Source organism: Nansenia antarctica, assembly GCF_963989245.1.
Source record: "Nansenia antarctica genome assembly, chromosome: 20".
Classification (NCBI taxonomy): Eukaryota; Metazoa; Chordata; class Actinopteri; order Argentiniformes; family Microstomatidae; genus Nansenia; species Nansenia antarctica.
In genome coordinates this window covers 7,246,695-7,263,147 of record NC_137693.1, presented here as the reverse complement: position 1 = coordinate 7,263,147, position 16,453 = coordinate 7,246,695, and the positions used below count along the sequence as shown (strand labels likewise).

At 40.8% G+C, this 16,453-nt stretch overlaps 2 protein-coding genes across 2 annotated transcripts; both read left to right on the top strand.

The window, feature by feature from the left end:
- Positions 1–5,304: 5,304 nt before the first annotated feature.
- LOC308174953 (olfactory receptor 52N2-like) lies at positions 5,305–6,243 on the top strand (the record flags this gene model as incomplete). Its single annotated transcript, XM_080550064.1, has 1 exon — positions 5,305–6,243. The coding sequence occupies one exon, from the start codon at positions 5,305–5,307 to the stop codon at positions 6,241–6,243; it is 939 nt and encodes a 312-aa protein (XP_080406190.1).
- A 7,484-nt stretch (positions 6,244–13,727) lies between these two features.
- LOC308174952 (olfactory receptor 52Z1P-like) lies at positions 13,728–14,660 on the top strand (the record flags this gene model as incomplete). Its single annotated transcript, XM_080550063.1, has 1 exon — positions 13,728–14,660. The coding sequence occupies one exon, from the start codon at positions 13,728–13,730 to the stop codon at positions 14,658–14,660; it is 933 nt and encodes a 310-aa protein (XP_080406189.1).
- Between the last annotated feature and the right edge of the window lie 1,793 nt (positions 14,661–16,453).

Here is a 16,453-nt window from a genome sequence, read left to right as displayed (position 1 = left end):
TGGTTGAAGTTATGTTTGAAGTAATGTTTGAAATGCGTCGTCCAACTTGGTCCAGGGCCTTTAGTTAGACCATCAGCTTCAAAGATAGACTGTTGGTTCACAATACCCGGGGAACATGCTTGATCCTAGCATAAAAGGGTTGTGCACAATACTACTGAAATGAAAATGAAATTAAAATGTATTCAGTAACTGAATCCTGCTTACATGGCTCAAAATGTATTCAGTATTCATGTAACTTTGAGGAATTGTGTTCCTACATGTACACAGGAGTACTAAAGGACACTCTTTCTTTATTATTATACAGGAAAGGATTTAAAGTAACATTACCGATTTTAAAATGTGTTACATTTAGACTGGCCTGACTCTGATAACTGATTTAGAGCAGGTTCCTGTTCTGCAGCACTAAAAGACAGAATCACAAACAATATAAAAAGTAAAAGTGGGAACAATCACACAAGGAAGACAACAGGAAAACATAAACAGCTACACAGCACTACAAAGGAGAGGACTACAAAGGAGGGAGTGAATAAGATGATATGTGAGCTGGATCAGTGGTTGCAGGTGTATCCTTCCATCAGATGGTGTTTATATGCCTGTTTGAATGAGATAGAGGTTGTTGCTCTAATGTAATATAGGATCTCATTCCAGATTTCAGTGTATGTGTGAAAAAAATGACATCTGACCATAGTTGTTTTTGTAAGGTGGAACTGGGATGAGTGCAAGTGAAATTGATCTAGTGATGCGTTCTTGTCTTGTATTTTGTCTTGGAAGTAGAGCAGTGAGTGTTGGAGGGGAGTAATTGTTTTGGATCTGAAATAAATATGGCTAGATTATTCTGAAGTCAGGGTTAGTGATTGGAATGTGAAAATGCAGTGCAGTGGTGTGTCTGGGGGAAGGTTGCCATGGATCTATTATATAGTCTTGCTATTGGTTCAATGATTTCCTTTGAGGTAAGAGACCAAATTGTGAGACATTATCTCGGATATCGTTGAAAGAATGACTGCATGTAGATACTGTATGTGTCAGAGACAGTATGGGTGAGATATGGTCTGATCTTGTTATAAACATATTATAAACACAGTTTCACAATTCAAAGATTGATCTTCTTTGTTAGATTTATTAATGTGGTTTCGACAAGTGAGATGTGAATCAAGGAGTACACCAAGATATGTGTTGTACTTCACCGATTTGTGACCTCAAATTGAATAGGAAAAATCCTTATGGGAATGGAAATCTTGTCACTAGCAATAAAAGGCTTGTGAATAAGGGTGAACTAATTTCATGGCTCTGGTTAAAAAAAAGCTAGAGTGAATGCATTTGCTAGCACTGAATATGACAGTATATCATAATATAAATACAGACTTTTATTTTGTAATGACGGTATGAGGAATGTGGCCCTTACGTTCCTGACGCTAATGGCCTATATTTGCGTGTGATTGGTACATCCAATCACAACAAAGATTTATCTGGGCCACACCCGGATGCCAGTAGAAACCAGACATGGGCCAGGGGCTATTCCACGTACGTTGATTAGTATATCGGCGATTAAAAGAAAAGCCGCGTTCAGGCAACTCGTGATTGGGATTCAAGCCTCAAGTGATTCCTCGAACGAGGATCAGCCTTTTGTCATCAGTGTTCACAGAACGCCGGTTTAGAAATCCTCGATATGGGCGAGTGCACGCAGACATAAAGAGCCCAGAAGAGTCGAACTGTCGAAATGCAGATACTACACTCCGCAGCGGTCCTACTTATTGCGCAGCAGTCCTACTTATTGATCTTTCTGAAGACGAAAAATAAGATGTAAAATAGTGCAATACTGCCGCAATTAACAAGGCGAGGGAAATGGTTTGGCCGATTAAATGGGTAGGTCATACTAGCCCCAGATATTGTTATATGTTCATATTTTAATAAATGAATATTTACTACTGTGGTGATATCAGCAGCAGGCTACAAACCGTCATATTGTCACGATGGCATAGTGGTATTTACCGCTGCCATAGTATTCATTTGTCATTTTAAGACGGTGGTTCAAATCCCTCTTCTGACACACTTTTTACTGCATTTCGTTGTCTGAATCTAATCTAAAATCTAATCTAAAGAAGTATGTAGGCTATAAAATGATGGTGTAGGCTAATTTACAAGAACTGACACGATTACAATGGTGTTTGAAGCCTTTCTGAGCAGTAAATGATACTGCTAGCTGGCTGCCTTAACCCCTGCGCCAAACACACCACTGTGATGACGTCAATGCAAGTTAATAGACATACCTATTTATTTATTTTTTAAACTTTTTTATTTATCTATCTATCTATCACACTTTCAAAATATCAAGTTATCTATCACACAATCAAACTATTTATCTATCTATCTCTATACACTTTCAAAATATCTAATTATCTATCTATCACACAGTCAAACTATCTATCTATCTATCTATCTCGTAAAAAGTGGGAACTAATATTTCCTAAAAGACACTTGACGGAACTGTCGTGGGATGTAGTTTCCGCCTGTGAGACATTTCTGACGCACGTATGACCTAAACCAGCCTGTAAACCTGCTCGCTACCAGGGTTGTTCTGAAGGATTAGTTGCATAGCAACCAAGCAGCAAATTATTTGAGCCACATTGATGGAACGGAACGCAAGCTGAAACTAACGCCCGGATCTGATTTAAACCTGGATCAGATTTAATCACGGTACATGGAATAGGCCCCAGGTGGTGTAATTAAGTGTTATTGTTGATGGGGTCAATACTGTTGATGTGTTCAATACTTCTTTCCCCCACTGTATAGCGCCTTATTCCAAAGTGCTTTACAATGGCCTGTCATTCACCCATTTACACACACACATTCACACACCAATGGCAGCAAGCTACCATGCAAGGCCTGCCTGCTCATTGGGATTTGGGATCAATTTGGGGTTCAGTGTTTTGCCCAAGGACACCTCAACATGTGGCCTGCCGGGGTTCGAACCACTGATATACCGACCTTCCGATCATTAGACGCCAGCTCTACCTCCTGAGCCACAGTCTATAAGGCTGGATATTTTTCTATAGATCTTACAGGATTTATCAAAATAAGCCTATCCCATCCTTTAGCGATGGAATAGCGTTGATGGAATACCCCCCAGGCTTTTTCAATTAATCGCTGATTTAGTTATCAACGTGAAATACCCCTGTTTGGTTCAATAGGGTGTTAAGGCTTAATGCCAAAACACAGTTTTTTGCTCTGGTCAACAATTGAGCTGCTGTTGCCTGGAAACAGTTTGCCCTTCAGAACATAGCATGCCTAGGAATGTTAGGAATACAACTTTACTGGATCTCTTGAAGGCTTTGTTGTTATGGTCAGAGCTAATGAATCCAGGGGGGTGTTCCATCAACGTCGCTAAAGGGAAATCTAGGCTTATTTCGTTAAGTCTCGCGAGACTCTTAAAAAGATCCAGGCATACCTTGATAGATCTCGCGAGACTTGTCAAAATAAGCCTAGATTTTCCTTTAGCGACGTTGATGGAATACCCCCCTGGACACCGGACAATGAATGCAGAACACAGTCAGGACACTGTGGCAACCACTGGCCTCGACCAGGGGAATTTGCACACACCCAACCTAGTGAACAACACAGATGTAAGTGTTAGGCTTTTAGCCAGCAACGGGCGTATTACACTGATTAGCCCCGAGCTCACCCTGTGCTGATTGCTCGATGCAGGGCAGCTGTGTGAGGAGACGGTGTGCCCTGTACAGGATGTGCTGCGCTGTCCGCGGTGCTGAAGGCCCTTATCCTACGGCCGACAGGCAGGGTTGCCACAACATGTATATAACATAATTGGGTATTTAATGAGGGGATAGCAAGGAATGGGGAAAAGCAAGGTGATATGGCAAACAGGGCAGGGTAAGCAGGCAAGTAGACAGGCAGGGCAGGTTGCATAGACTGGACAGTTAAACTAGGCAGGAAGGGCAGGCGGATAGTACAGACAAACAAGGACAGATAGGAGAGGGAGCGACTGGCACCGACGAGGTGGAAGTGAAGGGCGTGACATTATGTATGGTGGCCCAAATTTGTGACAGCCCGCTAGTTTGTGTGTTTGCCTGTTTGCGTAAAGTAGTTTTTCCCAAATCTATAATATCTACGATCATCTTTAACATCTATACATCTATAACATTAAACATTTGAGTCATGACAAGGATGTCAGTGGTCCTTGAGGAATTTATTATGTGTGTTATTATGTGTGTTGAGGAAATTGTTATTTCCTCAAGGACCACTGACATCATTGTCATGACTCAAATGTTTCATGTTACAGAGGATGTACATGACTTGTCGTCACATTAGGGGTTTTAGATAAAAGAACGTGTTCCTGTTTGTGCAGTCAGACTGGAGGGGTGGGAGAGCAGCCAGGAATCTAGTGGAAGACTGAAGAACCTGATCAAAGTTAGTTTGATATTTTACTGTTATTTCAATTAATATTATTTTCATTTATGTAGAATTCTTTGTTGTTGTTTTTGTTTGCATTTCCTTCCAATAATAATAATAATAATAATAATAATAATCATCATCATTTTTATTTATTTAAGTACTGTCTAAGTATTGCTAATTATTTGTTTTGTATGATGAGTCAGTAATGAAGTAATTCCAGCCTGTGAAAGCAAAACATTAATGTAGTAATTACAGCCTGTAAAAATCTATTGTTCAGAGTCATTTCTCGGGTAACAGGCTTAGTCATACTGCTTGCCTCTGAAGTTAAACATGGCCTTGGGCCAAGTCAATCCTTAATGTCAGACGTAATCCCACTGATATAACATTATCATTCAAAGGTTATTTAGTAATTAAGTATTTACTTAATAATTTCATAGTATTTGCAATCATGCAAAATGATGTTTTACCTGTTATTACCTTATTTTGTCTTGACAGATGTGTTGTTTAGATACACAGTCTGAGATCTGTGAATATGTTCAAGGGTCATTAATTAGACATCAACATTTGTTTAAACATATTGTGTGGATGTCATGGAGTGTCAGTCCTTACATCTAGAGTGTGTATATGCACCCCCCCAGGCCCATTCCTCAGCTCTATACCAAAACAACTGGCATTTCAGTTCTGCTGAAAAACAAATCCCTGATTGTGGCTTTAACAATGATACCATTATCTCACCTTTACTTGTTTGGCTCTACTTTAGTTCAAGCTGTCAAATGAAACATGATTGATCTCAGTTAGATATAAGGTCCCTCAAATCAGTATGTTACTTGTGGAAGTAATGCACATTTGTACGTTTTCTCTTCTCACCTCTCCTTTAGGCTCTGAGATCCCCATCAGATGGAGAACCACACACACAACATGCACATTTTATACGTGGAGGGGTTAAAGGTCACCCACCAATCCTCCTACCCTGCCTTCATCATCCTCCTTTTCATCTACATCTTCACCATGGTGTCTAACATCTCCCTCATAGTGCTGATCTCCATGGAGAGGAACCTGCACCAGCCCATGTACCTCCTCCTATGTAACCTGCCTATCAGTGACACTATATCATCTACTGCTGTTGTGCCTCACATTCTCAGTGACATTTTTATAGACAGCACAGACCGCTATATCAGCTACAGCATGTGTGCTATCCAAGCCTTCTTTGCCCACCTCCTTGCCAGCTGCTCTCACACAATACTTATGATCATGGCCTTTGACAGGTACGTGGCCATCTGCAACCCCCTGCGGTACGCTACAATCATGAACAACAGAATGGTGGTCACACTAAGTGTGGCTGCCTGGGGGGTGGCCTTCTTCTTTATTCTCATCCTTATACTGCTCAGCGTCCGTCTGTCACGCTGCAGGGATAGGATCCTCAACCCTTTCTGTGACAATGCCTCACTTTTCAAGCTCTCCTGCGACAATCTGATTATCAACAACATCTATGGCTTGTCCTACACCGCGCTCCTCCTGTGCTCCTCCATGGGGTCTGTGACACTGACCTATCTGAAAATCACTATGGTTTGTTTGAGGAGTAAGAACAAGGCATTGAACACCAGAGCCCTGCAGACCTGTGGCACACACCTGGCCGTGTATGTCATCATGCTGGTGTCAGGCTTCACTATTATCTTCCTGCACCGGTTTCCTGAGTGGTCTGACCATAGGAAACTAGCATCCATTATGTTTCATGTGGTTCCGCCTGCACTCAATCCTCTCATCTATGGTCTGCAAACCAAAGAGATCAGAGAGAGGATCTTCCAAATATTTCATAACAATAAAATTACGGTATGATGATGGTTGAAGTTTGGGTAAATAAAAATGTAATCTTTCAAATGTGTTGGCCCAGGGCCTTTCTGAGAATATCTGCCTAATAGAAATATTATGCCCAAAGAAAATAGATTGTTGGATCATAATGCCACTAATGCCATAATGCCATTAATCCTAGTATAAACATGAAGGTGACTCGTGTCCAGGTGAGAAGTCTGTAACTAGGGGTAGTGGTTGCCTAATGGGTAGTGAGTTAGACTGGAGATCAGAGACTGTCCCTGTAGTCTCTAATTGTAAGTCTTCTAAATGGTAAACATTTTAATCTAACAATGTACTGTATGTATTAGACAGCCAGAGCAGCAGTAGATGAAGCACAGCAGATTTTTTATTTTTATTTTTTAAATGTAATGTTAGTTTATTGCGTGAGCTTTCGGTCATAGACCTTCTTCAGGCATGTTTTTTTGCACTCTATTGATACTCTTCAGTTCCAGAACCTCAAAGTAGGTCTGATCACGGATGAGCGGTGGTATTTTTACTATTTCTGTGAGAGTAACAAAAAATTGTTACTGGTAATGAATAAACAGGATTTCTCCCACATGTCAGACTAGCTATGCACATTGAAAAATGTTGACAGTGTAACAGTGTGACAAGATTCCACAAAAAAATACATTGTAGAATGTTGTTCTATACATTAAACTGAATTCTCTTCACTGGTAACTTATACAGTAGTAGCAAATTAGTTGGCTTAGTGAGTTAGTCAGTTTCCAAGTAGCAGGGTAATGGTTGTTCCGCAACAGTAAATACAATTTTTTACAGAGTATATTGTATATCATATAGTTAATATAATACTGTTGCTGTTTTGAGATTTACTAACTAAAACATGGAAAGTGTATACCCAGGATGATTGAATGGACTAATTATGGCCATCTTATGAGTGAAGTCAAATTAAGGGTGTAACGTTCCAAACACACGTCCCTGGCAACCATCATGATCACCTCGCGTCCCTGACAACCACTATGATCACTAGGGTTGGGTATCGTTTGGGTTTTATCCGATACCGGTGCCAAAACGATATTTTTCAAAACAGTACCGGAATCGATACTTTTGATACTTAAAAAAAGAAAAAGGATATATATATATATATATATAGGCTATATAACAACACGGTCGACAACATTAAACAGCTTTTTACTTTTGTATTGCTGAGGCACAATTACAGTTAAATATACTCAAATAAAAATAAATAAAAATAAATAAAAATAAAACTCCTAACACATAATTTAGGGTTCCCATGAGTCCTTGAAAGTTTGTGAATTTGAGAAAAGAAAATCAAGGTCTTAAAAGTTTTTGAAAATAGACATGGGTCATTGAAAGTGCTTGAATTCCCCCCCCCCCCCCTCTCTCTAAAAAATAATAATATATATATACATTTTAAAAAGTTTTACTTAGCTTGTCAACTAGTAAATAAGTCTCTGTATTACCCATATTTCACACAATAGGCCTATATTGTTTTGCTGTGCTGTGGTAGAGAAGGCAAGAGACAATCTAGTGTTCACACATTCAAGCCTCTCTTTTTAATTGTTGTCTGTGAGTGGATAGTTCCTATTATATAAATTCTCATCTAGTGCTTGAATTTGATGTTTCAGAAGGTGTGGGAACCCTGATAACTACACATCCCAAAACGAAGGTATTTACTAAAGTCTCCCTTACCAGTAGCCTATGACAAACGAGAATAGTGAATCCAATCCACAAATTATAAGTACTTAAGGCCAATGCACACGACCCCGATTTTGTCGCACCGCCGAATTCGATTCCATTGTTTTGAATGAGACAATGCACACGGCGTGCGATACGATATTATCACACGACAACATTCGATTCTCCATTCACACCAATTGAAATAATTCAAAGAATTGAGAATAGAATGTTGTCGTGCGACAAAATCGCACGCCGTGTGCATTGGGCTTTAGGCGTAGGCTACACGACGACGAAGCGCAATTTCGATCTCTGGCCACACAAGCGTTTTCTCATTGTTGCGCAAAAGAATCTCTGGCCACATGGGTATTGTCAACTCCCGATCAATCTTCTCTCAGATTACATTACGTCTGCATCCAAGATGTCCCCAGCACTACCTTAATTAGGCCCTTATACTTTCTCTTATTTCTTTTTTGTTTCTTTTTATTATTACTACTCAATCTTTTCAGTTTGTAAAGCGTTTTTGAGTGTCTAGAAAAGCACTATATAAGTCTAATGTATTATTATTATTATTATCATTAAACAGCATGAATAGTGTGTGTGTGTGTGTGTGTGTCTGTGTCTACACAGCACAGGAGGGACATGTTGTCACTGCACTGGCTCCGACTAGATGGAAGTGGAGGGCGCAACATTCAGTGGCGTAGCGGATGGGCCCGCAAGCGGGGGGCCCAGCCACTAGGGGGCCCCCTAACATTGTATCCAAACTTTTTAAATATTTTAATTTTTTTATTTTAGAAAATATAAAACAAAGAAAATAAGTGGCCCTTCATTGTGTCAACCTTAATTTTAATATATAGGCCTATATTTAAAAATATATACATAGTTAGCCGTATCCAATAGCAACATGACTTTGACGTCACACGTAGGCAGCGAGACACAAGGAAAATGAGCAAGCGAAAATACCTCAGCGTTGCGCAAAAACAGGAACTTTCCTATAAAAAGGAACAAAATTCTGCGAAACTTCGAAAAATGTCATATTTTCTTTTACCCAATGCAGCTTCTGAGACGCGGGTAGGGATGCGATTAGCACTGGGTCAGGGACAAACGTCGTTGATGCACCTGTTGCTAGCAGCACCACTGTGGAGGCCAGTGTTACTGCAACTGGCATGGTGCAGGCTGACCCGGCTTCGGTGCACCTTGCTGCCTGATTGTCTGTCCCTGTGTCATTCACTCTCAACATGGATACAAGTACAATAAGCATTCTTTAGGTGGTGGTAGATTCTCTATTCGGACATTATAGCCGCTATATGTGGGACTGTCGGTCCGATATTGTAAAAAAATCAAATAAAAAAATATGTTTACGGAAGTACATGTCTCAAGTATTATCTCGGCGGTTAGTCGAGTGAAAGAAAAACAACATAGGCCTACAGATGATAATTCACACAATATAATACCACGAAAGCGTACAGCACTAAACAATAACATTTATTTGGGCAGCATCATACTCAAACTCAGGCAGAAGGGCAGGGTCCGGCCAGGTTCACAGTCACAGACTGTCAGTGCATCATACAGGTACATCATTCAGCATGGTTATAGCTGTTTCTTTTTCTATTCTACCATTCTATTCTAGTGGTTTTATCATTATATGCTTTCTATTTGAATCATTTTTAACACAAGGCAGAGCAGGAGATTTTCAGTCCATTAGTATGTTTTTCTTAGTTGCAACCATTTCCAGCAACATGGCAAAAACATATACCTTGCTCTGAGCTTCATTAGGCATAGGTAACATGCATGTATAGACCGAGCTTACATTAAAACATTTACCTGAATGTAAAGAGGTCAACCTTGATAACCTTTGAACCGTACATGATAGAACCATGGGGTTTGGACCATTGTTTTTCTCATGAAATTCTCTGTGAGATGGACATATTTATTTTAATCTAAAGTGAAAGCAAAATGATATGTGTGAACACCCTACAACATGTAGCCTTGTTAGCCAGGGAGAAAACATGTACTAAGAAAGACACAACCTCCGAGGTTTAGACGACGCTAGCAGAGGAAACACGACGAACTACTCACCTACACGACGTCTGGTTGGAACACAGAAACGTTTTTGATTCAATTACAATTAATTAATTTAGTTACCTGATGTAATGAGTTGCAGCTGATAGTTGAGAAGACAGGAGTAGTTTGGTAGCGGCCGTTATCTTCGAGAGCGCCCGCGTGACTGACACTAATGTCCAATCATCTTCTTCTTCTTCTCAGTTTGAATGGCGGTTTGCGACCAACTTGAGGCGCATTACCGCCACCTACCGGACTGTGTTTGGACGGTATATTTGACAGTGAAAACTTAAAAATTAAAGAAGGGGGGGGGGGGGGTTAAATCGTGTCTATCAACCCAGTATCTTTCAAATACTGAATGGCCTGTTTGTCCATTTTGATTGCATTTCCTAATAAACTCTCCACAGTATCAATGGCCCCGGGCCTGAGCTGGATTACACTTCCTGCTAGTTTTTTTTTGTCCTGGGACACACCAATTGAATTATTATTAACTAATTCATAATGTAAAATATATAATAGGATAATTCATTATTATACTTGAATTATTCCAATTGGAACAAGATCGCCTGACTGTCTTAAGACATTGATAATCAGTGTCTTAAGACATCTCAAGATGTTCTGTGTCTTCAAGACACAGAAAATATGGCTCTTGTGCTCCATGTCTTAAGTGAGTGAATGAGTGCATGTCTTCAGGTTAGGTCTTAAGACGACTTAAGACATCTTGACAGACAAAATGTCTTATTTTGGTTAATTAAGACATCTTAAGACATCTCAAGACAAGGTGATGGCTGGGTATGTGGTTTTATCATTATAAGCTTTCTATTTGAATCATTTTTAACACAAGGCAGAGCAGGAGATTTTCAGTCCATTAGTATGTTTTTCTTAGTTGCAACCATTTCCAGCAACATGGCAAAAACATATACCTTGCTCTGAGCTTCATTAGGCATAGGTAACATGCATGTATAGACAGAGCTTACATTAAAACATTTACCTGAATGTAAAGAGGTCAACCTTGATAACCTTTGAACCGTACATGATAGAACCATGGGGTTTGGACCATTGTTTTTCTCATGAAATTCTCTGTGAGATGGACATATTTATTTTAATCTAAAGTGAAAGCAAAATGATATGTGTGAACACCCTACAACATGTAGCCTTGTTAGCCAGGGAGAAAACATGTACGGTACTAAGAAAGACACAACCTCCGAGGTTTAGACGACGCTAGCAGAGGAAACACGACGAACTACTCACCTACACGACGTCTGGTTGGAACACAGAAACGTTTTTGATTCAATTACAATTAATTAATTTAGTTACCTGATGTAATGAGATGCAGCTGATAGTTGAGAAGACAGGAGTAGTTTGGTAGCGGCCGTTATCTTCGAGAGCGCCCGCGTGACTGACACTAATGTCCAATCATCTTCTTCTTCTTCTCAGTTTGAATGGCGGTTTGCGACCAACTTGAGGCGCATTACCGCCACCTACCGGACTGTGTTTGGACGGTATATTTGACAGTGAAAACTTAAAAATTAAAGGGGGGGGGGGGGGGGTTAAATCGTGTCTATCAACCCAGTATCTTTCAAATACTGAATTGCCTGTTTGTCCATTTTGATTGCATTTCCTAATAAACTCTCCACAGTATCAATGGCCCCGGGCCTGAGCTGGATTACACTTCCTGCTAGTTTTTTTATGTCCCGGGACACACCAATTGAATTATTATTAACTAATTCATAATGTAAAATATATAATAGGATAATTCATTATTATACTTGAATTATTCCAATTGGAACAAGATCGCCTGACTGTCTTAAGACATTGATATTCAGTGTCTTAAGACATCTCAAGATGTTCTGTGTCTTCAAGACACAGAAAATATGGCTCTTATGCTCCATGTCTTAAGTGAGTGAATGAGTGCATGTCTTCAGGTTAGGTCTTAAGACGACTTAAGACATCTTGACAGACAAAATGTCTTATTTTGGTTAATTAAGACATCTTAAGACATCTCAAGACAAGGTGATGGCTGGGTATGTATTGCTCTCACTTGTTTGTACCTTTTGCTAAGTCAAGCATTTAGAATGTAGAGTGCATATTGCGAAATTTCGCAACGTCAATAACGCATCGGCCTCTAAAAAACGCACGTTTTTTTTTTTTTTTTTTTTTACTCCGTTGCGAAAGGGCCCCCGCCGCCACCTTGCGGGGGGGCCTCGGGATTTTGCGGTACGCCACTGGCAACATTATGTTTGGTGGCCCAAATTAGGGACAGTCTACTAATTAGTCTGTTTGCGTAAAGTAGTTTTTCCCAAATCTATATTTCCTCAAGGACCACTGACATCATTGTCATGACTCAAATGTTTCATGTCGCAGAGGATGTACATGACCTGTCGTCACATTAGGGATTTTAGATAAAAGACTGTGTTCCTGTTTGTGCAGTCAGACTGGAGGGGTGGGAGGGCAGCCAGGAATCTAGTGGAAGACTTAAGAACCTGATCAAAGTTAGTCTGATATTTTACTGTTATTTCAATGTATTATTTTCATTTTATCTCGCATTCTTTTCTGTTTGCATTTCCCTCCAATAATAATAATCATCATCATCATCATCAGCAATATAACAAGTACTGCCTTGCTAATTATTTGTTTTGTATGGTAAATTAATCATGTAAGAGTTACAGTATGTGAAAGCTAATCTATTGTTCAGAGTAAGGGTTCCAGGTTAGGTCATACTACTTGCTTCTGGAACTAAGCAGGGTCTTGGGCCAAGTCGATCCTTGATGTCAGACCAGGTTGCTAGAAATGGTGTTGAAGGGTCAGTGGAAGCCCTGATCCCACTGATATACAGTAAATGATAAAAGAAAATATGACTGCAAAAACAGTGCCGTCTTAACATCAGGTATGTTAATATTGGTGCCCGGGCTAAATGTCCCATCTGGCCCTCTTACTATCTTGGCCCTCTAGTCAACCTCAGCTTTCAATTGGGTAATTCATCTCCTATCCTCTTGCATAGTTGGTTGCTGCAAATAGAGTAAGTTCTCAGTCAACCATGAATTTCGATATAGAGTTAAGTTACAGAAGTTATTCAGTAATTAAGTATTTGCAAAATAATTTTATATTATTTGCAGTCATGCAAAAGGATGTTCTGCCTTTGTTATTTTCTCTTGACAAATGTATAATCTTCCTTCTTACGTTAACCTGTTGTACCCTGTCTCATCAGTGATGACCGGAGCCCTACAGAGGAGAGAACGCAGCTCAGCGCAGACGAGAGGTACCTGGGCTCCTCTCCCCCCGCTTCGCCCTACAGACAGGAGGACTAAGCGATAGTTTGGATTATACCCCTTTTTCCCCTCCGAGACAAGAACGAACCTACTTTGGTATCATACCCCTTTTTCCCCTCAAGAAAAGGACGAGCCACGGAGTGAGCGCTTCTGGCTGGAGAGAGAGCAGGCGACCGGGAGGCAGCCAGGAGGAGGGTGAGCGCCGTATAGGGCCTACCGGCTGTACTGACATACCACTGTCACCTAACCTCTGCTGTTCTGTCTCCCTGTTCTGTCTGCCTAGTAACGGCCAGGAGTCAGTTTTGCTGAAAAACAAATCCCACATTGTGGCTTTAACAATGATACCATTACCTCACCTTTACTTGTTTGGCTCTACTTTAGCTCAAGCTGTCAAATAAAACATGATTGATCTCAGTTAATTATAAAGTACATTTGTACTTCTTCTCTTCTCCCCTCTCCTTTAGGCTCTGAGATCCCCATCAGATGGAGAACCACACATTCAACATGCACATTTTACATCTGGAGGGGATAAAGGTTACCCACCAGTCCTCCTACCCTGCCTTCATCCTCCTCCTTTTCATCTACATCTTCACCATGGTGTCTAACATCGGCCTCGTGGTGCTGATCTGCATGGAGAGGAGCCTGCACCAGCCCATGTACCTCCTCCTCTGTAACCTGCCTATCAGTGACACTTTATCATCTACTGCTGTTGTGCCTGGCGTTCTCAAAGATATTTTTACAGACAGCGCAGACCGCTATATCAGCTACGGCATGTGTGCCAGCCAAGCCTTCTTTGCCCACTTCCTTGGCAGCTGCTCTCACACAATACTTGCGGTCATGGCCTTTGACAGGTACGTGGCCATCTGCAACCCCCTGCGGTACGCTACAATCATGAACAACAGAATGGTGGTCACACTAAGTGTGGCTGCCTGGGCGTTGGCCTTCACCTTAATTTTCATCCTTATAGTCCTCAGCGTCCGTCTGTCACGCTGCAGGGATAGGATCCTCAACCCTTTCTGTGACAACCCCTCACTTTGGAAGCTCTCCTGTGAGAGCCTGGTTATCAACAATATCTATGGCTTGTTTATCACTGTGATCCTCATGGGCGTCTCCCTGGGGTCTGTGACGCTGACCTATCTGAAAATCACTATGGTGTGTTTGAGGAGTAAGAACAAGGCATTGAACACCAGAGCCCTGCAGACCTGCGCCACACACCTGGCCGTGTATGTCATCATGTTGGTGTCAGGCTTCACTGTTATCTTCCTGCACCGGTTTACTGAGTGGTCTGACCATAGGAAACTAGCATCCATTATGTTTCACGTGGTTCCGCCTGCACTCAATCCTCTCATCTATGGCCTGCAAACCAAAGAGATCAGAGAGAGGATCTTCCAAATATTTCATAAAGTGACTGTATGATGAAGGTTGAAGTTTGGGTAAATAAAAATGTAATCTTTCAAATGTGTTATCCAGCTTGGCCCAAGGCCTTTCTGAGAATATCCACCTAATACAAATATTATGCCCAAAGAAAATAGATTGTTGGTTCATAATACCACATGTTTAATCCTAATATAAACATGAAGGTGACACGTGTCCAGGTGAGAAGTCTGTAACTAGGGGTAGTGGTTGCCTAATGGGTAGTGAGTTAGACTGGAGATCAGAAGGTCATGAGTTCAAATCCCACATGGGAACACCACCACTAGTGTGCCCTTGAGTAAGGCCAAGTTACTTCAGGGAGACTGTCCCTGCAGTCTCTAATTGTAAGTCTGCTAAATGGTAAAAAAAAAAAAAAAAAAAATCTAACAATGTATGTATTAGACAGCCAGAGCAGCAGAGGATGAAGCAGAGCAGAAATAGATATATAATTATATATAACATTTGTTAGTTTATTGCGCAAGCTTTCGGTCATAGACCTTCTTCAGGCATGGTTTTGCACTCTATTGATACTCTTCAGTTCCAGCACCTCAGCTAAGTCTGATCACGGATGAGCGGTGGTATTTTTACTATTTCTGTGAGAGTAACAAAAAGTTGTTACTGGTAATGAATAAACAGGATTTCTCCCATAACTGGCTACCTATGCACATTGAAAAAAACTGTGTGACAGTTACAGAATACTATAAGAAAAGAAAGATTCCACACAAAAAAAGACATTGTAGAATGTTGTTCTATACTGTACATTAGACTGACTATAATTAATTATCTTCACTGGTAACTTATACAGTAGTAGCAAATTAGTTGGCTTAGTGAGTTAGTCAGTTTCCAAGTAGCAAGGTAATGGTTGCTTCGCAACAGTAAATACATTTTTTTACAGAGTATATTGTATATTGTTAATATAATACTGTTGCTGTTTTGAGATGTACTAAAACATATGGAAAGTGTATAACCAGAATGATTGAATGTACTAATATGGCCGTCTTATGAGTGAAGCCAAATTAAGGATGTAACGTTCCAACCACACGTCCCTGGCAACCACCATGATCACCTCGCGTCCCTGACAACCACCATGATCACCAAGACCAAAGATAAACAACAGAGCGCGCCCTCGGACTCTGTCGTGAAATCAACGCCATTGATTTCAACTCGCCTGTGGCAAGTCACAGGTGCTGGCAATATAGAAATCACACTTGCAAGCAGTTAAAATAGAGAAAAGTTGACTCAACCTTTATGTTGTGTGTCTGTGTGTACCACACTGAGTGTGTCCACTGTGCACAATGTCAACAAGACGTTTACAGCTATGGCACTGTCGCTAACCTCCCTGGCCGTGGACAGATGAGAAAAATTGATGAAAGATTTTTGGTAAAGCACATCATTGTTCTGTTTACAGAAAACAAAATGAGGCCTTCAAAGAAAAGAACACGGTCCCTACAGTCAAACATGGTGGAGGTTCACAGATGTTTTGTGGTTGCTTTGCTGCTTCTGGCACCGGATGCCTTGAATGTCTGAAGACTACCAAAGAATGTTGGGGTAATGTGGGGCCCAGTGACAGAAAGCTGGGTCTCCATTAAAGGTCATGCGTCTTCCAGCAGGACAATGACCCAAAGCAAACTTAAAAACGCACACAGAAATGGTTTAAGACAAAGTGCTGGAGAGTTCTGAAGTGGCCAGCAATGAGTCCAGATCAAAATCCCACAGCACACCTGTGGCGCTATCTCAAAACAGCAGTTGGGAGAAGGCTTCCTTCAAATGTGAGAGACCTGGAGTAGGTGGCAAAA